Source organism: Poecile atricapillus, chromosome 5, assembly GCF_030490865.1.
Source record: "Poecile atricapillus isolate bPoeAtr1 chromosome 5, bPoeAtr1.hap1, whole genome shotgun sequence".
Lineage (NCBI taxonomy): Eukaryota > Metazoa > Chordata > Aves > Passeriformes > Paridae > Poecile > Poecile atricapillus.
The window spans coordinates 35,384,504-35,409,457 of record NC_081253.1 but is presented as its reverse complement, the minus strand read 5'-3'; the positions used below and the strand labels follow the sequence as shown (position 1 = coordinate 35,409,457).

The 24,954-nt window shown below is 45.2% G+C and overlaps 1 protein-coding gene across 1 annotated transcript in view; it reads left to right on the top strand.

Annotated features, from left to right (window-relative positions):
- Positions 1–24,954, top strand: part of ABCA12 (ATP binding cassette subfamily A member 12) — a 79,459-nt gene that overhangs the window by 39,127 nt on the left and 15,378 nt on the right. Inside the window, exons 21-40 of the mRNA XM_058840562.1 lie at positions 386–476; positions 1,807–1,986; positions 2,921–3,227; positions 5,263–5,377; positions 6,698–7,027; positions 7,929–7,998; positions 8,100–8,234; positions 8,898–9,053; positions 9,774–9,951; positions 11,422–11,640; positions 12,277–12,473; positions 13,081–13,241; positions 14,018–14,242; positions 15,023–15,161; positions 16,458–16,710; positions 17,904–17,990; positions 18,784–18,877; positions 20,366–20,493; positions 21,364–21,451; positions 21,903–22,008. Of these exons, the coding sequence (XP_058696545.1) occupies positions 386–476; positions 1,807–1,986; positions 2,921–3,227; positions 5,263–5,377; positions 6,698–7,027; positions 7,929–7,998; positions 8,100–8,234; positions 8,898–9,053; positions 9,774–9,951; positions 11,422–11,640; positions 12,277–12,473; positions 13,081–13,241; positions 14,018–14,242; positions 15,023–15,161; positions 16,458–16,710; positions 17,904–17,990; positions 18,784–18,877; positions 20,366–20,493; positions 21,364–21,451; positions 21,903–22,008 (3,259 nt within the window). The remainder of the gene's footprint in view (positions 1–385; positions 477–1,806; positions 1,987–2,920; positions 3,228–5,262; positions 5,378–6,697; positions 7,028–7,928; positions 7,999–8,099; positions 8,235–8,897; positions 9,054–9,773; positions 9,952–11,421; positions 11,641–12,276; positions 12,474–13,080; positions 13,242–14,017; positions 14,243–15,022; positions 15,162–16,457; positions 16,711–17,903; positions 17,991–18,783; positions 18,878–20,365; positions 20,494–21,363; positions 21,452–21,902; positions 22,009–24,954) is intronic.

The following is a 24,954-nucleotide window of genomic DNA, read 5'->3' as shown; positions in this document are numbered from 1 at the left end:
GTGAAATTAAATATTCTCTGCTGATTGCAGTCATTGGTAGAATAATGAAATATTCAGCCAAACAAAAATCTGTGCTGATCTCCAAGTTTTGGTTGTGCACTGGCTGTGTTCACAGAACTTAAAACACACACAAGGGAAATTTACTTCTAGAATAACTAAAATTATCCATGATTTTTTTGATGGGACTCTAGTGCCTGGTGGAGACTCAGCAGGCATCTTTTCTTGACTCCAAGAAGCACTGACTTGGACTCAGAGAGCTCTCTGTGACATTCTCATTGCTGGAATTTCCCCGTTCAGATGCAGAGTGAAGAGGGAGGGGATGTACACAGGCTCAGTGAAGGCTTCTGGTCAAACTGATACTTTGTCTTTCTCTGCTTGTTGATAGAATGCCCTGCAGAACCCCTTTGTGCAGGTTTTTATCAAGCTGATGGTGGATTTGGATGCAGCTGAGCTCCTGAGTCAGATAAATGAACTGGGTAAGTGTGTCTGGATGTGCTGCCCTCTTCCTTACTTGTGCTTCAGGTCTGGGAGCTCCAGAGTCAGCCAGCTGCAGCCATCCCCTTAGTCTGCTCTTCTCTAGCCCATGTTGGAGGCTCCAGGGCAAGGCAATCCCAGCTGTGATCCAGAAATCTTCCAAGGAAAACTAGAGAGCAAAGTGCTGGTGTGAAGAGATGTTTCTCCGGGGTGTTAAGGGGCGGAGGGATGGGAGGCTTTGCCGCGGTGTGTGGCCACTGGAGGACACTGTTTAGCTGTAATTATGACTTCAAATGAGCTACCTGGGACTCAGCTGGGAAATGTTGAGGGGAGCTCCCTTGCATCGCAGCGAGGTTCAGATGAAAAGTTCTCCAGAGCAGAAAAGCCAGGGATCAGATACATGTACCCAGGCTGATGGAGCCAGAGGCATCAGTGCAGGAGATGCTCTGCTGCAGTTTGCTGTTCTCTGGTGGGCTTGCAAGGCCCTTCAAGGTGACATTTGCTGCTGTGCACTGTGAGAATCACCAGTGCCAGTGGTGGTGGGTACATTCCCTGTGAGTGCACAGCATGGGGATCACAGTCCCTTCCTGCCTGGCCTTGCTGTCCCTCCCTGCTTTTGCAGTGAGTGGCCAGGCATGTCACCATAAATCTGGACTGTGCCAGCAAAGGCCAGCAGCAGCCAAGAGTGACTGTGGTCTGTTGCAGTCATTTACATCCAGTTGTTGAGGATCTCTGTTATTCATGAGCAACAACTCCTGCCTTAACTCCCCATAAAGCCACGGTGCCTGCAGCAGCTGTTCCATATCAGTTACCTTGCATTATGCAGCCACCTTTGAAACCTGCCAGCAAACAGCAGCATCTTTATTAACTGCAGCATCAGGCTCAGTCCACACATCAGCACAGCACTCACAGCTCTGCCTTGATGTGCTTGGATAAAGCACATCCTCCCCTGAGACACAGCAGCTCAAAAGGCGAGTTGATTACATCCTCAACCAGAGGGTGGAAGGAATGGTGAGCACCAAAGCCTCAGCAGGTTAGTGGGGACTTCTGATTTGGGATGGCTGTCACATCCCATTGCTGGCATCCTCCCAAAGGCAAACTCACGAGCGTGTTACAAATTATTAACATAAAAAACTGGGTCAACAGCATGCCTTCATTGCATTGCTGAGTGCAGAAATGTATTTCACACTTCATATTTAGTACGATGGGTTTGGGTTTGTTTTCTTTCCTCCTTTCTGGTGTCATTGTTGGTGTGAAGCAGTGGAATGATGGGGTGGATGTTTTTCTGGGTGTAGTGATGCTGGAGGGTTTGTTTGTGGGGTTTTTCCCTAGATGATATCCGGCTGGAGCTGCAGAACAACGCTGACATTGTTGACCAGCTGAACACTTTGGCTGCCCTGGCTGTGAACGTCTCCTCCTGCGTCTCCTTCAACCGCATTCAGGCAGTGCAGGACCTGGATGAGATGGAAGCGGTGGCTAAGGAGCTCTTCCTGAAGAATGAGCTGTTTGCAAGTATGTGACAGTCCTGAATCCCCCTGGCAATTAAATTTGCCTGATAGAGTGTGGGAATGCAGCATAAAATATTTGGCTTTTCACCAGCAACTGTTGTGGTCACAGCTCCCACCACACTGCAGTTGATTTGGAGCAAGTGTGTGTGGGACCTGCACATTGGGACCTGATTTTCATACTTCTCTTCCCTTACACCTCCACTGTCTGTGGTCAGCTGCTGATTTCTCATGGTTAATTCTCAGTTTGAATAAAATCCCACTGCCCCAAGGTGATCTTTGTGCAGCCACTTTCTTTCAAGCTCCCGCAGGAAAAGGTGCTATAATCAAGAAAGGTATCACAGAATCATTCAGGTTGGAAAAGACCTTTAAGGTCTTCAAGTCCAAATATAAGACAATTCAATTTATTAGAAGGTCATAAATCACTTGAGATATTCCAGCCAAGCACCATAATGGTGTACTGGGTCTTCTCACTCACATTTTTCACATTTGTGAGATTGGATTGTGGGTGGGATCAGACTGCACAGAGGGGTGGAGGGAGCAGGAAATAGGAACTTATATTTGTGTCATTAATGTATCAATATTTAAAGAAGGCCCTCAGGATTTACTCATAAATCCTGTGACCTGTTTGGTTTTATATGTCATAAGTGAGGGGCAGATAGAAGCTTCTGCTTCCATTGGAACTTCAGACCCTGCTAATATTTGTCCTTCCCCACAGTAGCAGTTTTCTTCCCTGTTTTTCCTCCATTCTGTCATATGTTTTATATATGGAATATATAAATATATATTCCATATAATATCAGGAAAAATGTTCTGGATAGAAAATTTCCATGAAGAAGCCTCATGAAAATGAGGAGTTCCTGCATTTCTGTGTGAGCTGCTCCTGTGCTGTCGGGAAAGCCTTTTTTCCAAAGGAAAGCATTTTCCCTTTCTTTTCCCAGGTATCATTTTCAAGCTGCCTTCAAGCTCTGGACACTCAGTTCGTGGGGGCCTGTCCCTCCCTCCTGTGCTCAACTACACCATCCGAATGAGCAGCAGGATAACTCAAACCACCAACAGGATCCGGGAGCGCATCTGGACCGTGGGCCCGCACAATTCCACCTCCCAGAGCCAGATTTACAGCAGGGCCTTTATTTACATCCAGGACAGCATTGAAAGGGCCATTATTGAGCTGCAGACTGGCAAGAAACCAGAGGAAATAGCTGTTCAGGTGCAGGCAATGCCTTACCCCTGTTACAACAAGGATATGTAAGTTTGGGTGGCTTTTGCCTTCATGTTTTGTGTCAACTCATCTTGTCTGACTGGTGGAGTTCACCAGCTGTGCTGGTTTCCTTAGTACCATGTTCATGCAGCATAAACATAATTTAATTCTGTTCAGTTGGAGTTTTTTTCTCAGGGAGTCGAACAAAAGAGGGAATTTTTGGCTCTGAGATGGTCTGTTTGGTTTGCCTAATCTTTCGTTTTCAGTGCTCTTTTTATACCTGGATTGTGGTGGTAACTGTAGGTTTTACAGCAGGTACAACTCCCTGTGCCTGTTTTACTACACATGGTGGGGTTGGGATTTGGCAGGACTTGGGTTAAATACAAGTCTTGGCTTGTTTCTGCAGGTGTTCACATGCACACAATACAGCAGAACTTAGAAAATGGATTTATTGGGGGAAAAAGGGTGCCTGGGTTTATGAGCTTTACAGTGGCCAAACTGAGTGGAAAACACACAGGGAAGGGATTTCAGTGTTCATCGGGGAGCACTGGAGGATGTTCAGCAAGAAGTATTGATAGATGTGAGGGTCACTGTGCCCTGACTGAGGGTCTCCCTTGGAGCAAAAGGACAGGCTGGACCTAGGAGCTTTTCCTACTGAAAATACTCCATGCCAACTGCATGAGCCAAAATATTTTTTGGGAGCTATAAGGTACCACTTAGGAGCCACAGCAGACCTGTTAATCTCCTGTGGGAGCTGTCACTGAAGAGACCTGGGAACCTACAGCCTCTCCTCAGGGCAGCAGCATGTGAGATACCCACCAGGACACAGGCAGGAATCATCCAAACCCAGTTCTGCAGCAAATTCCTGGGTTATTGCTGAGAGAGAGTTTTGTACAGTGATTAACTGGCTGCTGGAAGCACTGACTCCAGTGCTGTCTCCTCCTTTTTGTTCTTGGGCTGCTGGGAAAACCACTTGTCTTTGGGTTTCCCTCCCCATCCTGGGTTCAGAGGGACGTGTTTGCTCAATTATTAAAATACCTCAAGTCTTTAGATTTGCATCCAGCAGAAGTCAACACAAAATTCCTACTTATTGATTGTTATTTCACAGTTATCATCCTGTAGAGAAAAGGGAGGGAATATATATATATATATATATATCTATATCTATATCTATATATATCTATATATATATATAGATACATATAAACCTGTACACAAAAGGTGTTGGGCTATGCTGAATTTTTAAGAGCCTTTCTTGGTTCTTTGAGTAAAGCTCCATTTGTGTGAAAGCATTTCCTGAAATGCTGGTTTACAGGACATTTTCAGCTTTACAGGTAAAAAAAAAATTAAAAACAAATGTAATGTTCATTTCTCACTGTTATTGTACATTATTTCAGGAATAACACTGGTTATGGATTTTAAGCCAGGTTTAGAAATTAAGAAGGAAAGCATAAGCCCTCCAGATGCAATGAAGGGGATCTCCTACTATAAAAGTTTGCTTTCCATGGCAAAAGGAGAATTTTATTGTTGACCATTGGGTTTTTTCCTTCACACATTTGGCACTGGAAGGAGTTTCAATTAAAATGAGGAGCCACAAAATGTGTCCTGGGTCTGCCTGTCCTGTGGGGTGATAGGACAGACAATCTGTAGGAAAGTACCCATGTCCAGGCTCCAACACCAGGGAATAGGGCCTGATCATGAAATTTGGCCATTATATGTGTGAACAGAACTGGGAATTGTGGCTGGTTGCTGTGATGTTTCCAAATGGAATGCAGTCCATCAGAGAGCCAGGAGATGCCACTGTGCTTCCTGCTCCTGCCAGTGGTGCTGCTGAGCAAGGAAATCCCTCTGCAACTTAAAAAATAAAAATAAAAAGATTCTGAGCAGTCAGGATGAATAGAAAATCCCATGCAATGGCAAAAGAGTCCTTTTTTTGGTAATTATTAATTTTACTCCACATTTTGAAATATAAGCATGTCTTTTCCTGTGCCAGAGTATTGTTCTGAAAAATATATTCTTGTATAAAGCCTTAATCCCAAGAACATTTTATATTCAGCTAAAGCCTGCTTTTGCCTTTTACAGGTTCTTAACCAGTGTGACCTACTCTCTTCCATTTGCTCTGATGGCTGCCTGGGTGCTGTTTATAGCTGATTTTGTTAAAACACTTGTTCAGGAGAAAGATCTGAGGCTTTATGAGGTACGGGGAAACTTTCTGGGGTGTGCAGAATTATAAACAGATTTTCCTCTTTTGTGGTTAGTGTGTCTGATGTTCAGTGTTAAATGAAGCAAAACAAGCATTAAGGAAAGTATTCTAGATAGCTATTGTTTGACCTGTAGTGTGTGAGTTCTGACATTATAATCAAGCTCAAAGCCATGGAAATGCAAGGTGTTTGCCCTTCAAGTGGAGGGAATATTGCTTTGCAGTGCTGAACACAGGAAACATGGGCACCTCACAAAATTACAGGGTTTCTGAAGATTTAAAGCTCTCTAAAAATTGACTTTGAGTCATACCTACTGGGGACAAAGACATGAAAAGTGACTTATTTCCTATCCTTGAAGTTATTATACTTAATATTTCAGAAGGTGCTACATATTACATCAGCTCCTCTGAAATGAAGTTCTTCATTCAGGTTGCCTGTTGGAAGAGAAATGACATTGAGAATTTATTAAATTAATTCAGGTTTTCAGTGTGATCACTGTCAACAGAGATGAACAGCAAAAAATTTTGTCAAACTAAGCTTCAGCAAGCAACAAAAGCTTTGAGCAGATTTGTTTTTTATCCAACACCATGGAAACAAATACTGATTCACCAAAAACACTTCCAAGAAAGGACACTCTGACCTGTGATGAGGTGGAAAATGAATGAACCCCCAGTGTGTGCTGCTCCCTGGCAGCCCCCTACTCTAATTTAGGCAACCACTTTCACTGTCTCCAAGGACCAGGGCATCACTAATCTCTTTAGCTGTGTAATAATCCACAAGAAGACACCAGCACCTGTAGTTTCTCCTGGATTTATCAATATGAATTTACAGTTTTATGCAAGTATGGGGAATTAATCATCAGCTAACATAAATTAATATTTCTTCCTTGTAACTATAGTAATTTAGCTTTTATTTGTTGTCTTGGGGTTGTGTGAGAAAAAGGTCTGGTTTCAAAGACATTTGAGAGCTTTTAAACTTAAGCCACTGTGTCAATTATCATTATTAAAAAAAAAAATAACCAAAAGACTTCAGAAAACTTACAAGCCTAAGGCCAGAAGCTGCTTTGGAGCTTGTGGGCTGTGACACTTGATCCTTGCAGGTCCTGTTTGGGCTGTTCTTTTCCAACAGACTGCTTTTCAAACCTTGGCCATTCCTGAAATGGGAGTGCGTGGTTTGTCCCTGGACAGAACGATCACAGTCTGGTTGCAGGCTCTGTCCAGAAGCTGGAAAAATAAATCATTCAATATCAACAGAAAGATCTCTTAATTTCTCTCAAATGCCACTTGTGATTGTTATTTTTACCTTCCTCTCTGCAGTACATGAAGATGATGGGTGTCAATGCCAGCAGCCATTTCATCGCCTGGTTCATCGAGTGTGCCATCTTCCTCCTGATTACTGTCACCTTCCTCATTGTTGTTCTGAAAGTGGGTGAGATCCTTCCCAAAACAGACACAGCGCTCCTGTTCCTGTACCTGATGGACTACAGCCTGTCCATCATAGCAATGAGCTACTTCATCAGTGTTTTCTTCAACAACACCAACATCGCAGCCTTGGTGGGCAGCCTCGTGTACATCCTCACCTTCTTCCCCTTCATCGTGCTGCTCGTCATCGAGAATCACTTGAGCTTCTCTGTCAAGAGCCTCCTGGTTAGTTCTGCTTCTCCATATTTCCAGGCATGGTGTGCAGGCAGGGACCTCAGTGCACTCCAGCTCTTACTGTATCTCGTGTTCCAAACACAGGGGAGTTGGGAGCTGGGTGTCTTTTTGTGTTCCATCAGTGGGTGTTGACAGGCACGGTAGGAGAGTTGGCCATGGCCCGTTTGAGGGACACCTGGGATTAGCTGTGTCCCGTGACTGAAGGCACTACTTGTGGAATTTCAGTGAGTTCCCACCTGCCAGCTGAATCCCAGTAGTTTGAGCTATGTCCTTTCCCCTTTGGGACTGCAAAGGAAAATGGGCTGCTTTCACCCACTCTGAAAAACCAGGCTGTCTCAGTAAGAGGTTTGGGTAGCAGGGCTGCCTCTGCTCATTGCTGCCTCAGATCATTCTTTGGCTTCCTGTGTCTCAAATTCCTAGACATGGGAGTAGATGTAAAGCCTTGTTTCTTACCAAGGGGCAGACTAGGGTAGGTGTTAGGTGCTAGAAGCCAGACTTGTTCTCTTTGAGTCACCAAATTCAGGAAATTACATCTATTAATGCAAGTGGTAAAAGAATTAAAAGAATTAACCACATGGCTCCATAAGGTAATTCTCAAGCACTGCTGTATTTCAAAAGCCTAAAATAAAGTCCTGTATGAGGGAGGAAGTTGCATCCTAGGTGTGGAAGAAAAAAGAAAGTCAAGCTCTAAGGAGACATTTCAGCCTGTCACCAGGTAGCACTTCCCATCACAGTCCAGTGCTCCTTGTGACTGCTGGGAAAAAAACAAACCCAACACTCATTTTTCTGGCTGTTGGAATAACCCACTGAGGTACTTGATTGGTTGACTGACCTGACTTCTCTTTGAGACTAATTCTAATGTTTCTTGTTTTCAATTTTGTTTATTCCCCAGAGTCTGTTGTCTCCAACTGCCTTCAGTTATGCAAGTCAATACATTGCTCGCTACGAGGCACAGGGCATAGGTGAGTTTATGGCAGACAAAGCCAGGCTTCAAGCTCTCCTGGGGGTGATATTTCACTGGCTGAGATGGGCTCTGATTGTATTTCTCAACTCTTCTCTGCAGGACTGCAGTGGGACAACATGTACAAGTCCCCAATGATTGGAGACAACACTTCCTTTGGCTGGATGTGCTGGCTCATTCTGATAGACTCCTTCATTTACTTCATCCTGGGGTGGTACATAAGGAATGTTTTTCCAGGTAGGGATGCAAAGCATTGAGGGTGGTGCTGTAGCATCTCTTTTGGAGAACAATGAACAGAGCTGGCTGAGGCAGTTACACAGTGCACACCCTCTGTCCCAGACCAAAGGGAGCACGACTTTGTGGATGTCTGAGCCTATTAATGGCACTGAGAGAGAGCAGAGCAAGGGAGAATTAGGGTTTTTCAACCTATCACATGGGTAGGTGGGTCTCCTGAAGAAGCTGAAGCCAAGGGCACAGGAGGGTGGGATTGCAGTCTGATGGGTGAGAGTGGAGCATGTTAGACTGCATTTGTCAGCTGAATGATTTTGAGCTGTGTCACTTACATCATTTGGTTTCAAAAAGTAATTCCTGCCTTGGGCAAGAGCCAGTACATTTGTCTTTTGCTTTTCTTCCCCACCTAATGAAGCAGTCCACTGGCATACAGAAATCTACCCAGTGGAAAATGTAAAGTTCTCCTGCCCTCCAGCCATGGAGTTACTCTGAATAACAAATTAATGAGTGCTTCCTATTGTGCCAATCAGAAAAACTCTCTACTAAGTCCTGGTAGTGCATGAACACATCAAGAAATCTCTGTGAAGTTAACTTTTGCTATTCTGAGTGCACCCCAACAGTGGCACTTGCTGAGGAGCAGATACCTGAACGAGACTCCTGTTCCTGCAGGTAGATATGGCATGGCTGCTCCCTGGTACTTCCCACTGCTTCCATCTTACTGGATCGAATACAACAGCTACCTGCCCTTCTGGAATGAGAAACAAAGAGGCATGTTCTTCTCCAAGCTGATGTTAAGGAAAGAAGTCACTCTCCCCAATAAAATATGTAAGTGGATACTAGATGGGGTAGCAATAATAACTTATATTTTGGGTAAACAAAGCCAAATTTGTGAAGGGGCACCATAGTCAGAAAACACCATTGATCGTTATTTTGAAGCACAGGAAAAATTGAAAGCTGGCATTCCTATGAATGCAGATTTGGCCCTTAAATTTTATTTGTTCTTCCTATTTGTTGTGGAGAGTCAGTACTGATTTTCACACACATATTCATGTGTGTTGCAGTTGGACAGTCCATGCCTGTCTCTCTGTGTAGAAATACACTTTTGTTTCGACAAGCAAATACAGGTTTCCACTTGGCACATCATTGCTTATCTCTTTAAATATTTAGCCTGTAAAATTTCGAGATCACACATAAAAGCTTGCTGGTTCCACCTAATTGGAAACAACTCTGTAGTTTTTTCTTCATGTCCTCTAATTTTCTGTGCTTGTTTAGTATAAATAAAGTTAGGTGCTCTGAAACACCTAAATATGAGACCTTTTCAGAAGTGATTAATGCCTGCTGTCAGGAGTTATTAGAAGCTTCAGAAGTAAGAAGGAAAAATCCCAGAGAGCTCAAAATTATACAGATCCAGTGACATGTTCTCAATATTCCCAGCTGAAAGGCACCTGCCTTTGCTGTATTTTGGTGTTCTCTGAGATGAGAAAAGCAGCACAACACCTGCTGCACTGCAGTAACTGTCCCTGACCATTCTCTTTGGTGTCAAAGGTGCCCCCCACCCTCACGTGGAACCAGAGCCCACTGACCTCACCTTGGGAGTCTCCCTCCACGGCATAACAAAGGTTTATGGATCCAAAGCTGCAGTGGACAACCTTAGCCTCAACTTTTATGAAGGGAATATCACTTCCCTGCTGGGACACAATGGAGCTGGGAAAACTACAACCATGTATGTATCCTTTCAAGCAGCTCTTTTTTATCCTGTGGGGTTTGGCTGGGTGAGCAAGGGGGCAAGTGGAGCTGTGCAGCAGCAGGAAACTGAGGAAAGTGCTTCATGAGACCAAATCCCTCGTGTAGTTTCATCTTGTTCATAAATGATCTCAGGAGTTCCTTTATCTGTTAGGGTTCTTTAGGCTCTAAAAGGTGCTTTTCTGCTTAGGAATATGCTTTTTTAATCTGGTGAGATGCCTGGGACAGCACAGCAGCTGTTCAGCTGTTTTGTTCCATGGCCTGGGGTTAGGTTGTTCTGGAAGCTGTAGGGAACTCTTGCACACACCAAAGCTGAAGTGATATTAGCAAGAAAACTTAATATACACTTCAGGTGTACAGAGTCATGTGTTGACTGAGCTGGAATGGCAGGGGATTAATGCACTAGCCTTTCAGCCTTGCTGTTTATAAATTATTATTTGACTTGTAAGATAACAGCACTAAAACAGACCTGTAGAACTTGATTTCTCCACTGATATATATGTGCATATCTCTGAAAGCAACATTAAGCTGATAAATAGAAGCCTCAGAAGAGCCAAAACCACTAAGACAGATGTGTGCTTCACCTCAGCTTATTATCAATTCACCTCATATTCTGTTTGCAAAGTGTAGCAAAGGTGATATGCAGAAAAGTATAAAACCTTCCTGAAATTTAGCACGGGCTCCAAATCTTGAGTAAGGTCACAAGTTACTGCTTTTTAATGACGTTAAAAGTCCCAGGAGAGAGAAAAAAACTGCAAAGGTGAAGGGCAGTCTGAGATGCATCTTCTCTCTTTAGTCCCTGCAGGACAGCACCAAAAATGAGCTGTAATGTGCAAGTAGTTATTCTGAGCAGAGGGAGTTTGACTCAGCTCTTGCTTGGTGGGTGATTATTTGCTTGAACCAGATGAAAGTGCTGCCCACTGTGAGGTGTCTCATCCAGAAGTCCTCTCCCATTTCTCGTGGATAATGGCAGTGAAATCAGGTTTCCATGCTCTGCTGTGGCTAGTCAGACAAAGAGGTGGTTTTCACTCTCAGCTGTGGTTACAATGCGAGGCTGGCTGGACACTCCAGGCAAACCTCAGAGAATAAAGAGTAACTGCATTGTATGAATTCCCAGTAATTAAACTGGAAGTCAAGGGCATTCCTGAGAGTGTGGGTTATGCAGTGGTCTGAGCTAGGGAGAGGGAGGCTGAAGCAGTAGAGGTGAGGAGCAGCCAGGGTGAGCTTGGAGCTTGCCCTTGCAATCCCATGGAGGGGAACAAGGATGTCCCTGGATGTTAATTGGCCTCTGCTCTGCCAGAGCATGGCTGGGCAGCAGGACACACAGAGGCTGGAAGGAGTGGGATACCAGGAAGCTTTGGAAGTGGTGACAGCTACAGGCCACACCAAAAACATTACCCATGGCTTCCTCCTTTTTCTAACTTCCCCTTTGTATTTATTTTTCCTTCAGATCTATTTTGACCGGCTTGTTCCCTACGTCATCGGGCACGATCTTTGTGTATGGCAAAGACATCAGGACTGACCAGGAGGTGATCAGGAAGAACATGGGGGTGTGCATGCAGCACAATGTGCTCTTCAACTACCTCACCACCAAGGAGCACCTGCTGCTCTATGGCTACATAAAAGTCCCTCATTGCAGCAAACACGAGCTCTACCAAGAAGTGAAGAGGTATAAAAGTAGCAGGGTGGGAGAAGGGAGAGAGGGCTGCCAAAATTGTTGTGTGGTGATGCCAGTGCCCCTGCAAAGCTCAAAGTCGTGGGTTGGAGGTCTTGTTGCAGCTCCAGCTTAGGGTACAAATGGTGCCTGGCTCTGCCTAGAGGAATATATTGATACTTATGCTGTAAGAATCTGTTCTCCAGGGGTTTTACAGGCTGCTGTTGCAATTATTTGGAGATGAATTTATAGGCCTAAGGGTCTACTCCTTGTTGCTTCACAGTTTTCCCTGGGAAGAGATTTAATCAACCAGTCAGAAAGATGATGTTGGCTTTATTGGTTCTGCGGAGAAACGAAGCAGCCAGAACATCCCAGGGAGTTTGGATCTTGGTGTCTTGGTTGATGGGGTTGAGCCTTTAACCTTGACTTGTCAGATGAAAACTTTGAAAACATCCTCAAAAATGTTTAAAATTAAAATCCTGATGGCTGAGCTGCAGGGTGACTCTACACTGTGACCACTCAGCAGAGCAGTCCATACTTGAGCAGGTTTTCATTTGCAGTTACAGTTTTTTTCAAGTATTTTCAGATTCCCTGCTTGGAAAAGATGCTCCAAGGATGACTTTTGGAGGTTGTTTTCCATCTGTTTTCCAGGACTTTGAAGGAGACTGGGCTGTACAGCCATCGTCACAAGCTGGCTGGCACTCTGTCTGGGGGGATGAAGAGGAAATTATCCATAGCTATTGCTCTCCTGGGGGGATCCAGGGTGGTGATTCTGGATGAACCAACCACGGGGGTGGATCCCTGCTCCAGGAGGAGTATTTGGGAAATCATCTCCAAGAATAAGAAAGGTACTGTGATGAGAGGAGATGCTGCCCACAGATAAAGGTGATTTGTCTTTACAAAGATGGTGCCAGTGGCTTTGAATTTTGGGTTTTGGAGGCCAGAGAGAAAAAAAATTTGGAAGACTGGGATTTTGCAGTTCTGGAGAGTATATCCTAGTTGATTGCTGTAAATTCACAGTGTCATTTAAAAACTAACTTCACCATAGAACACAGCTTACAGTACTGTAAAATTCATCTCTCTTGTTGCCTGTCATCCAATTTCACTAATAATTACCAAAAAATGCAGTTGATTTTCACCTGATACTCTGTATCCCCTCATTCAGCTAGGCTTTCACCTTTCTCACTGTTGAGATAAGGAGAGATCTGACCAGAATGTGATACAAGAAAATGGTTATAAACATTCATTGCATTGGTTTAACAATGTGGACATTATTTGCCATAGATTGATCCCGAACTAGGGGGAGCTCTGGAACCCCTGAGATTATATTGATGATATCATTGTGTAGAGAAATACAGAAATTTTTGAGAAAGGAAAGAAAATAACCCAAGTCCTTTTAAAATCCAGTTTTGCCATAAAACCAGGCATTCATTCAGTGGTGACTGTGTTTTCCAGGCAGAACCATCATTCTCTCCACACATCACCTGGATGAAGCAGAAGTTCTGAGTGACCGGATCGCCTTCCTGGAGCATGGAGGGCTCAAATGTTGTGGCTCACCTTTCTACCTCAAGGAAACCTTTGGGGATGGCTACCACCTGACACTCACCAAAAAGAAGGTCTGTGTCTGAGCTGGTCCTAGAGCTCCTGGCTGCTCTGTCTCCAAAGGGCATCAGGGCTGGCTGAGGGTATTGTATTGGGAGGAGATAAGTGATCTCTATGGCCTTGGGAAAACAGAATGTCAGTGCTCTGCTTTGTTGAAAAAGAACAGGGTCTTCTTGAAGGCTAAAGGCAAGGCTGGGTGCAGAATATGAAGCTCTGGAGTTCAGAGGAATAAAGCAGATGGAAAGAGCCCATCCAAAGTGTCAGGCCTGGCACAAAGTGGTTTGCTTGCAGGGAGTGGAGAACTCTGTTCTTGCTAGCATTTATTCCAGTGCTGTTGGTAACCCCAGCACACAGATACCATGAGAGACCAGCCTCTCTTCCAGCCTGCTGGCACTGGAGACAGACAAAATGAAAAAAGACTCATGAACAAGCCCCGTTTTTCATGGGAAAAAGAGTGAGTTTGTGCTGGCAGCCACGTTAAGCTCTCTGGTGGCCAAGCTTTTTCTCTGTTGTTACAAACCTCTAGCAGTGCAAAGTGGTTGATTTGGCCCAGCCTGGTGAGGCTTTGGGGCTTTGGATGGACCAAGATCAGAAGAGTGTCACACTCCCTTTTTTAAGGGCCAGAAACCCATTTTCATCTGCTTTTGATATTTACCCTGACATGCTGGCTAGCTGGACTGAGATCACTTACCAGTTATGCTCTGGGACAGGATTTGGGCTACATCTTACAGGAGGAAGGTTGACCTTGCAACCTGTTCAGTGACCACAGAGTGTTTTCCTCCTTTTTCAGAACATGATAGAGGAATGTGACACCACAGCAGTGACCTCCTTGATCCAGTCCTATCTCCCAGAGGCTTATCTCAAGGAGGATATTGGTGGAGAGCTCGTGTACGTGCTTCCCCCCTTCAAGTCCACGGTGTCAGGGGCCTACCAGGCCCTTCTCAGAGCCCTGGACACCAGCTTGAATGATCTCCACCTGGGCTGCTACGGTATTTCCAACACAACTGTGGAAGAGGTACGAGCTCAGGAGCTGCTGGATTTGCTGAAATGTCATGGAGATTAATTTCACAGCACTGTGTGGCTCTGCTCTCTAATGTTAGGAATTATGTGAGGGTTTCAGCAGGGAGGAAGAGGTTACACTTAGGTGTACATGAGTGTGTAGATGCATCTATAAATTTATACATACACTAATGCATTGTCTCACCTTGTTGACAGCTTTTTGATGTTTTACCCAGAAAATGGAGTTAGACTAAGGAGAGTAGCACAGGCACCTTTCTGCCCATGGGAAATCTCTGGTCAAATAAACACATTTAATTGCATCAGAAATAAAAAGTAAATAATGAGCAGTGATGACCCTTGTCTTGCAGAAGGGAGGGAGGGAGATTGTTATCCCCCTGCTCAGAATTTCTGGCTTTCTTTTAAGGTATTTTCCTAAGGCAGCAAGAATAAGTTGCACATCATGTCCCATGTGCAGCTCAGGTGCCATGACTGCACACTCCCAGCACAGAGGCAGTGGCATTGTCAGGAGTTAGAGGGTAAATATGCCAGGGAAACAGGTTTTGAGTTTCCACTACTGCAGCAGAACAGAGACAGGAGGTGACAAGGAGCTGGACAACAATTTTATATGGAAAAAAGGTTAATTTCTCTCACGGAGCACAAAGGGGATAGAAAGAGGATTCCAGTACATAAATGCTGCACCAGCTACAGCAACAAAGCAGGAGAGTGGATTCTGGTAATTATTTTGGTAAATGGAGTCATTTGGACAAATTTTCCTTCATATTTTCTTGCTCCCTAGGTGTTCCTCAATCTGACAAAAGAGCTAGTGAAGGACCAGCAAGAAGATGCTGCACTGCCCCATCAGCTGCCTGGAGTCAGTGGTCACATGGGTGGTGATGAAATGTCTCTGAGCACAGACACCTTCACAGAAAGAGACGGTACTCAATCACCTACAGGGTTTATTCCAGATTTACTGCAGATGCAAACACTGACAGATAGACTGATTTGAGCTCCCTGTCTTCTTTCTTTGTTGAAAACCACATTTCACTCAGCCAGGAATCACAAACCCTATAAATTACTGGAAAAACAGCAGTCATCAGTCCTTTAGATCCCTTATTTTGGAGCAGTCTGGATCACAGGATAAATTACTAAAGGAGTTTTGTTTGCATCTGCCTTCCTTTAAATTGATCCAGGTCTTAATCTAATCAAATACAGCATGTGGGTGAAAGAGTAAATGTGTACCTGCGAAAGTAATTGCCATCACAGATGTAGAGGATTATTTCCCCATAACTAGTAGAACTGGAAAGAAACTTTGTGGATATCTCTTAGTCTGTTTGAAAAGCAGCACAGCTCTGAGCTGCATCCTCCTTGCTGCTTTTTGCTGTGCCCCAGACACTGCAGTTTGGTAAAGGAGCCCAAGGGAGCAGACAGTGGGGTAAATTCAGAAGAGAACCAAACTACACCACTATCCCTGGGGGTCTGAGACCTCCTAAAGGTGGCCCAAAGATGAGACATACCTGGCTGCAATGTTTTCTTGGCTTAGAAACATTGTTTTGTACTTACAAATATACCATTTATAGTTAGGGAGGCATCCAAGGGACATCACAGAGGTATTTTTGTACCTTTCAAAGCTGACCTGCACTGTAAATGTTACTGTAAACAGTCACTCGTAGAAAAGTGTTTTGTTCCACCCTCAAAAAAGGCTGAAAAGGATTTGCTTCACGGTGTATTTTATAGGTTAATATTTCACAAAGAAGACTAGCTGGCACAGGATTTGGCTCTGCTTTTAGTATACCACAAAACCTGTCCATGCAAGAGGCCCAGTGGCTTGTGCTTGTGTTCTTATTTCAGGATTAATTTTGTTGTTTATTTTTCTGAGGACCTGCTTTCTAAATTATGAAAAATTTCGGCTCACAAATCTAAAAGAAAAATGCATTTTCTCTGTAAGCTGCAGCTGGATAGGTAGGATGTAGATAACTTATTTAATCTGGAAGCCTGTGTTCCTCTTGCAAGGTCTCACAATGAAAGTCACTACATGTGCACATTTGAAATTTAACAAAAGAAATTGGTGTTACATGAGCTGATGCCTGGAGCCCTGCCCCATGCCTGATCCTTGGATCTGCCATCTGTAAATGTGTGCAGGAAGTGAAACACCCTCCCAGAGCGCTCTAACCATCACTTCCCTGCATTGCACAAGTGCTCAGCCATGACCAAATGCTGACCTTTGTGTCCAGACCAGCTCCTGATCAGGTCCAAGAGCCTGCGGGGTTTGCCGCTGCTGCTGAAGAGAACCTCAGCCCTGTTCATCAAGAGGTTCCACCACACCCGGCGCGACGTGCGCGGCTTCATCGCCCAGGTCATCCTCCCCGTGCTCTTTGTGATGGCTGCCATGGGCCTGGGGACACTGAGGACCAAGGAGACCGAGTACCCCGAGCTGCTGCTGTCCCCCTCCCTGTATGGCACGGCTGACCAGGCAGATTTCTTTGGGTGAGTGCTGCTCACCCCGACTCCCCTGGGGTCAGAATGAGCCCTTCAGGGTTATTTCTGAGCACAGCCTGTGTCCTACACATAGGACATGTAGTTATGTTGTGCAGACAATACAGAGATACCCTGCTCCCAAGGGATCACTGAGGAGATGGCTTGGCTCAGACCAGAAAGCTTCAGAAAAAACAACCTCTCAGTTGGATTTAACTATGAAATGTCTGAGGAATGTTCTTGGTGTTTCCCATTGGAGTCCTTCAGCCCCATAACAGCCATAGGGATATCCTTAATACATACATTTCTTAACATATACATAATGCTTTTCCCCAATATGAAATGAGGTAGCCACATCAGCTGCCTCCAACATTACAATTCTAGGAACAAATTCTATCCATCTTGTGAGCATTGCCCTCCTCTCTGTTAGCACAAGATGTGCTGCTTTCCTGGCCAGGCCCTGCTGGTCCAAGGCACACAGACAATTGGAAGAACATGTGCTTTTCCAGGGTCATCAGGATGTCACCACTGCATTATTTCATTCTCCTTAAAGATCCTGTTACCAAAAGAACTACAACTGATATAATTCTGTTTTCATGTTGTGAACTTCTTTCTTTCTCTAGTAATTCTCAGCTCTAAGTCAGAAATAGAAAAATTAGCTCTAAAGCCATCTGCTCTAGGTGTTCTTCCCAGGATACCTCACACCTTTCTACTTCACTCCTGCTAGATGGGGTATGAGCCAGAGCTGCATGTCCAAGTCCTCTGTTCCTAAGATTCCCTGCTTCTCCTGATGGATCATTGCTGGAGAGCTGGGGCAGAACCAAGGACAATCTTCTTGAATGGTCAAAACTAAGCAGGTGTCACAGATGAGAGACCTGACTGAGACAGGGCTGCAAGCAGTGCCTGAAAATTGGAAAGTGCCTGAAAAATTCTTTTTCCCCAAAAAGAGAATCTTGATTGTCCAAAAGTATCTTGCTTGGATCTAGAGGCAGCAAATCCCTGGAGTAGCTGAAGTGATGAGGGCTCCTTTTAAACCTGTGTGATTGTCCTCATATTCTGCGTGTCCTTCAGTGCTGCTTCCACAAATACTCAATTATTCAACACCTTAAATCCTGTTTCATTCAAACACAGTTTTCCTCTGCACAGTGGTAGTGGAAGTTCTTTGAACCTTTTCCTGTTTTCTGTTTTTCTTCATTAATTCTTAGGAATTTTAATGAAACCACAGCTGCTTTAGTTTCTTCGATGCTGGCTTTCCCTGGGACGGATAACACGTGCATGAATGAAAGCAATTCGTAAGTAGTTCTTGGGTTTTTTTCCCACTTAAACTCCAAACCTGCAAGAGAATTGGCATGACACTATTAGCCATTAGACCTTAATAACCATCTTTGATCATCAGCAAAATTCTCATGCATTGGACTCCTGCATTATTGGGAGTGATAAGGAAGCAGCTTTGTTGGTGGCAGGATGCCAGGATGAAAAGGAGCAATTCTCCTCCCTGGGAAGTGGTCCTTGCCGCCCCAATAATTCCAATTATAACGTGAGCACACACAGCAAGTTCTCAGCACAGCGTTTGTTACCTCTGTCTAGAAGCTGTGCCACGAGGGCTGGTTTGTTTTGGGCTTTGCAGAAAAATTCTCAGGGTGGTAAAATCCTGGGTGGACTTGAATGCTTGTGCAGGCAAATATTTACCCTGGGTGTTTGCAGTGACTGTCCAGAGTAAATCACAGGGGTGCCCAGGGATTGCCACAGCAACAGCCCTTATTTCTGGCTCGGTTTCAGATGCTTTTGGCCTCTGAGTGCCAATTCCTTGCCCCGTCCACTGTAGGAATGAAGTGGTGCCTGGATTCCATCTGATAGCTGAGCAAATCCAGGCACAGGGAACAGCAGGGAGGGCTCTCTGCCAAGGGGCACAGGAGGCAGCAGGGCGCTGGGGATTCCCTGAACCACCCAGAGCTGACAAGAAGCTCTGCTTTTTTGCTGGAGCTGCTCAACTGCCAGCCTTGCTGTCATTAAACATGACAGCAATTAGCTTCATTTGTACACCTGAGCACAGAGAGCCTCAGAGGAAAATGTGTTCCTTTTCAGGCAGTGTTTAACAGAGGACATGCTTGGCCAGTGGATTACCAGTGGAAACCAGAGAACTAAGTATTCTGCCTGCAACTGCACAGATGGCATCCAGGTAACTTGGATAAACCCAAAAGTGAGGGGGCTTGGGGGATAATTGGGGGCCTTGTTTGCTGGGAGTGGCTGGCATGATGCTGAGGCAGCCTCAGCATTCCGAGTCCTCCTGTCTCTCTTTGGCCTTGTTGAACTTGTACACTGGATAACCACTGTCCAGTTTGGGGAGAGGAAAGGAAACAGCATCCTCAGAAGATTCACACCCTAACATCCCTGCCTTGCTCCCCATGGTGGGAAAAGGTTTAATGGTGTTTTTGAGTGTTGTATGATTGTCCTGTTGACAGAGGTGAGCATGTGTTTAAGAGCAGGATTTCATCTTATGCAAGCACTGTCACGATATAAAATCACAGCTACTTTTGCTGCTTGCTCTTCAGAATTTAACTTTATGCAAAGTCTAGATCTGCTCCTTGTTCTAAATATTAATGATTAATAATACTAATTGTTTGCATTACAGTGGTAACTACAGAGTCAGATATGGGTACTTCTGGGGTTTGCATGCCCATGGGGAAAAAGCAGATTTTACCCCAAGGGTGTTACAATTTTACAGTTCAGTTTGGGGCTGAGCTCTCCTCCCTCCAGTGCTGTTCACCTGTCCTCAGCTTTTTTTCCATAGCAAATACACTCATGGCACGATGTGATGCCTTTTAGCATAAAGGATGTACTTAGTTGAATGTTTCTAGTCATTCTTTAAAATGCAGCTATTCTGTAGAGTTTTCTGGACATACACTTAATTTCACATCATTAAAAGTGTTGGCATAATTTCTCCAGCAAGTTGGGATAATGTTCAAAGCTGATTCTCACCTCCAGCAGACACAGGCAGGTGTTCCTCAGCATGGAGGAAGCTATTTTGTGTATTCAGATGAGCAGATGCACAATGGGGGAGTCCAGGGCTTTTGTTATGGATGAGCTGAAGGAAGCAGCCAACATGCTGTCTGGGAGGACACTTCAACCTCATGAAACACCGATGTGACTTTGGCCCTCAGCATGTTAAATTATATATTCAGGACTAATTCAAGGTTTCTCTGAAGCCCAGGAAAACATTTCCAGTGACTGACAGTAAAGCAGAAATGTAGAGTGTAGCTGCTGTGAAATGGAAGATGAGAGTTTGAGGCCACCACAGAGTTTTCTGCTCTGTGAGTTGTTTTGCCCTCTGCAGTTGTCTGTGCAGTCACTCTGCTAAGTAGGATCAGCCTAAACTCAGCCAAAATCTTCCTACATAGCATGAAGCACATTTCAAGGTCCCACTGATGCCAGTAGAACTGAAGGGTAGATTTAAGCAGAGGTTGTTTTTAAGCACATCCCTGAGTGTGTTGGGGCCAGTGTGCAGGGATGTGTGCCGTGTGTCCGTGCAGCCTGGCTTGGGAAGGAGCAGCCTCTGCAGGAACGAGGCTCAGAATGCTGCTATGGCAGGCTCTCAATCTTGTCCCAACGTGGTGGTTTTTAGTTAAATCACAAAAACTAAAGTTTTCCTTTGCTTGTCTCCCCTCAGACATGTCCACAGACAAATTACACTCCTCCTCACAGAAGGACCTTCTCCACGCGGACACTTTACAACCTGACGGGGCACAATGTGGAGACCTACATCCTGGCAACCACCAAGGACTTCCTGCAGAAACGGTACAGCCCAAACTGCCCTCCCTCTCTGCTGAGTGGAGCTGGGAGCAGGGCAGGACATCCCACACGTGTCACATCCCCTCTGCCTGAAGAGGTGGCAGTGCAGAAGGGGTTTAGAATCTGGGGAAAGGAGCTAAAGCATCCTGCAATGATGGATAAAAAATAAAGTGCTCGTGGAAGTGCTCTGCTTGATCACAGCAGATCGTAGCCTGGGGACAACGTGTCAATCACCTGGCACCGTGGGGCTGGATCTGCAGACAGGCCTTTGTCTGACTCAGAAATCTTTAAAAAGAGGAAAATCTGACACAGCCTGTCATGAAGTAAACCCTGGGGAGAGATTTTCCTTCAGGTTTGATTCTCTGAAGAGTCTCAGTGCGCGCTTCGCTTGAAGGAGCGTATCATTCCAGGGAGAGCAGAGCCTGAGCGTTTCCTTGTGCTGTGGGGCTCTGGGAGCTGGGGGTCTGGGCTCTGCCAGGCAGCTGCACAGCAGGGCTTGGGCCAGAGGTCACCTGCACTAAGGCTGGCAGGAAATGTGTCCATCTGCCACTGATAAGCAGAGCTGCTCATCTCCTGGGTCAGCGTCTCGCTCCGGAGTGGCAGGCGCACAGATCAGGAGTCTGCAGAGCTCCAGGACCTTCCTCAAATGGAGGCTTCCAGCAGTTTTGTGACAATGTTGCCAAGCTGCTGTTGTTTTTTTCCCCCCCAAAGAAAAGCTCCCACAGGAGAGGTGGCATAGCCCCACTCTGGGATAAGCTCTCTGCAGTCAGGCTGGAATTGCCTGGGGGGGGCAGTGGCATGTTGGCGTGGCCGATCCAAGGGAATCAGAGGATTGGGATGAGGGCAGCAATGCATTTCCTTCTGGTTTTCACTCAGGTATGGTGGCTGGAGCTTTGGGCTGCCTTTGACAGCGGATCTGCGGTTTGACATCAGGCCAGTGCCCCCCAACAGAACACTGACTAAGGTAAGCAACCTCCACCTGCTCATCCTGGCATGGGAAGCGTGGGACTCAGAAGTGATGTCAAGTTCATGGACATTCCAAAAAAGAAACCAAAACCTCCTGAAATCTGCAGCTTGGCATGACAAAGATGACTTGCAGTTCATTTTATTTTCTTTCCCCATTCTTCTTTATTGGTCTCACTTCTTTTGCTAGCAGGAGGCAATTTTTCTGCTGTCATAATTTGATTATACAGAGGTGAAAAGTTCAATTAGTAGCACCTTTATCTCATGAGGGGCTGTATGTACCATAATGAGGGCTGGCTGGTGCATTCTGATATGCCCATTTCTCTGGTTCAGCTCAGTGAAAATGTTGTAGAACACCAGGGCTAAAATTTGAGGTAGTTTGCACAAGTGAAGCAGGACAAACCAACATGTTGTCAGTAACTGCTCCCAAATTGTTTCAATTTCTCAATCAGGTGTGGTACAATCCTGAGGGTTATCACAGCCTCCCAGCCTATCTCAACAGCTTGAACAACTTCATTCTTCGAGCCAACTTGCCAAAAAATGAGACTTCCAGATATGGTAAGTGTCTCTTTATATGAGCAGGTAACTTCTCCCCTTTGCAGGGATATCCTGGTTCTGCTGAAATCAATGACAACACTTACCTTGCCTTCAATGAGGCCATTTCTTTATTCACTGTTCTGCAATTCCTTCAAAACAGAATTGAAAAGCATGAATAAATCACAAAGTTCATTTGTCTTAGTCAGAGGCTCAGGGGAGCTGGACAGGGAGGACCCCAGCTCTTACATAAAACACTTCATCTGAGCAATGCCAGTGGTTGCTGTTTGATTTATTGCCTCTCGTGTGGCACTGGAAGGGCTGTCTCTTGACAGGTGCCCGTTAGTTATGCAGAGAAAAGCTCCTCTAGGTCATCTCCAGGGGTGGGTTAGATTAGGAAATTTTAATATGTCACCCTTCTGCTGAGAGCAGCCCAGGGCGTGTGGGTATCTGTGTGTTGGTGTTTGAGTGAGGGCAGGGAGGGTGAGATTAAATGAGAAACATCATTTTCAACTGTGTTTTTCCTCTGACATCTGACATACACAGATCCAAGGAGTGCTGGTGAGCCATTTGGGGTCCTCAGAGCTTCCCCTCAGTTACACACTGCAGGCAACCCAAATTCCTGCTGGTAAACCAGGGCACCCTGCCTTTCCCTTTGCAGTTTAGCCCCTTTCAAAGTGCAGTGTGGGCACAAACCTGTCTGGAGGTGTGTCTGCCTCCAGAGAGGGCCAGGGTGCAGAAACAAGAGAGAGATTTATATTGAGAAATCTTACACAGATATTTCTGGGCTCTGTTCTGCCAAGAGCAGTAATTGTGTGCAGAAAATACTCTCCTGATTGACTTCCTTGGACAAACTCTGCCCTTCCAGCCATGTCCTGGCCAGGCCTAGCCCTGCTCACCTAAGAGAGCTGCTGTCCCTGGTGACACAGGAACAGGTGGCAGTGTCTCTTGGCTCACAGGACATACCTGAACTGAGCTATAATAGAATCAGGCATCTGGCCTGAAGCTTTGAGTGTGACACCCTGAATTCCAGCAGCAGCAGATGCTGATCACAAGCAGCGCCAGTGTTGCTTCCCAGCTCACACCACTGCACCAAGACTCAGCTCAGCTCAGAGAGTGACACCAGAGCCCCCTCAAACAGGCCCTGGCCATCCCCTCTGGGGTTTGCAGTGTGCCCTCAGCTTACACATCACAGAGCTGCAGCCCGGCTGCCAAGAGAGGAGTCCCCAGCCGGGTGCTTCCAGTGGCAGGAACATCCCAGAGCAGCTGAATTATTAAGCAGTGAAGCTCCTTGCTCTGTCTCTGTATTCCCAACACATGCTGTAGCAAGAGCAAAGGCAGGAAGCTCTTGTGAACAGCCAGAAAGTTATTGCAGGGAAAGTTTTATACCAGCAAAATAGCAATTTTCAGGGGGAAAGAACAGGAGAGGTTTTTGTTCCATCTGTCCTGGTGCTTGAGTGTTTTTGGAAAGGGATGCTTAGTAGCAAATGACCAGACAGACAATTCTCTGCTTGCCACTAATCATCCAAGGCAGAGGAGGGGAGAAATGAAATGAATGGATGAGGCTGGTTCCCCTGAGGTAGAGTAAATCCAGTCTGAAATACAACTGAAGGCACGTTCCGTGGGGTACGCTCCTGGCAGCTCCATCGAGTTGTTGTTGTTGTTGTGACAAATAAATGAAGGTTTAAGAACCACTGAAATGGTCAGATAAAAGTGTGCTGTCGCTTCAGAAAGAGGTGCCAGTCCTGCTTTAGAGGTTTGACTTAGAGTGGGTATATATTTAAAAAAAAAAAATACATAAAAAGCTTTTTACCCTGTCACTAAGCAAGTCATAATAGCTTTTGACTTATGTACATTGTGCTTTCTCTTCTCTCAATCCCAGCTAACAAAAAAGGAGGAAGCATTGAAATGGAAATTTTGACTTCTAGCCTAAGCTCCAGTAAAGGAAAATGGCTTTATAGTGAAGTATTAACAGATTAGACAGACGGTATCTTTCTTTCTCTCTCTCTCCCTTCTGGAGAAGGGAAACATTTCCTGGCTGTTTGTATGGCTTTATCAGCAGTCCAAAATTTTAATCCCATTTTCTCACTGATGGCAAGACTGAGGTTTGGTTGGGTTATTTTTGTCTCCAAAATTAATTTCTGATTAAATCCTCCCTTTCAAATTCATTTGCTCAGAATGCTCTTTGGTCAGCTAAACCCTCAAGCTCCTCCCTTCTGGTCCCTCTGTCAGAGTGCCCATTCTTAGGGAAAATTACCCAGGATAGTTCTTCATCACATCATTCCTAAGGTCTGGCACCTGCTTGTGAGGAGTTTAAATTCCACAGGTGGCACAGTCTAGAAAATCTCTGGATTCAAGAGCAGCTGGAGGTGCCTCAGCACTCCCTGAGGCATTTACTTAGGTGTCAAAATACAAATTGAGAGCCTCATCTTTAGGCACATAAACATGGGAGCCCTTTCTCAGGCTCTGGAGTCTTAGAGGCTGGGCTGTCATCCTGGTGGGGCCAAGGCAGAGATCTGCACTGGAGGTTGGAACTGGCCCCTCCATGTTCTTCCATTTGCTTTTGGGGGCACAAATTGCCTCCAGACATGGCAAAAGCACCGTGGTGAGCACTACTAGGTGTTCTCCTTGGAGAAGGAGTACTTAAACCACATCTGAGGATACTTGCACATCAGCAGAGAATTTCTCAGTTGCAGTTTGGGCCTCATACAAACCCATTTTTAATGAATTTTTTGGAAAACATTGCAGGGGACTTATCAGTATGGTAATTAGATTTTTGCTAGTGACTATGAGCAAAAGACTCTTTTTTTTTTGGTTTGATTTTTTTTTCCTATCTTCTTAAGACAGAATAGTTCAGAATTAACTCACTGCCACACTGAGGGCAAAAGTGTCTGTAGCTTACCTGGGTTTCTGCTCTCACCTCCACAGATCCCATATGGATAAAGACATCCATATGGAGAAAGTCAAGGC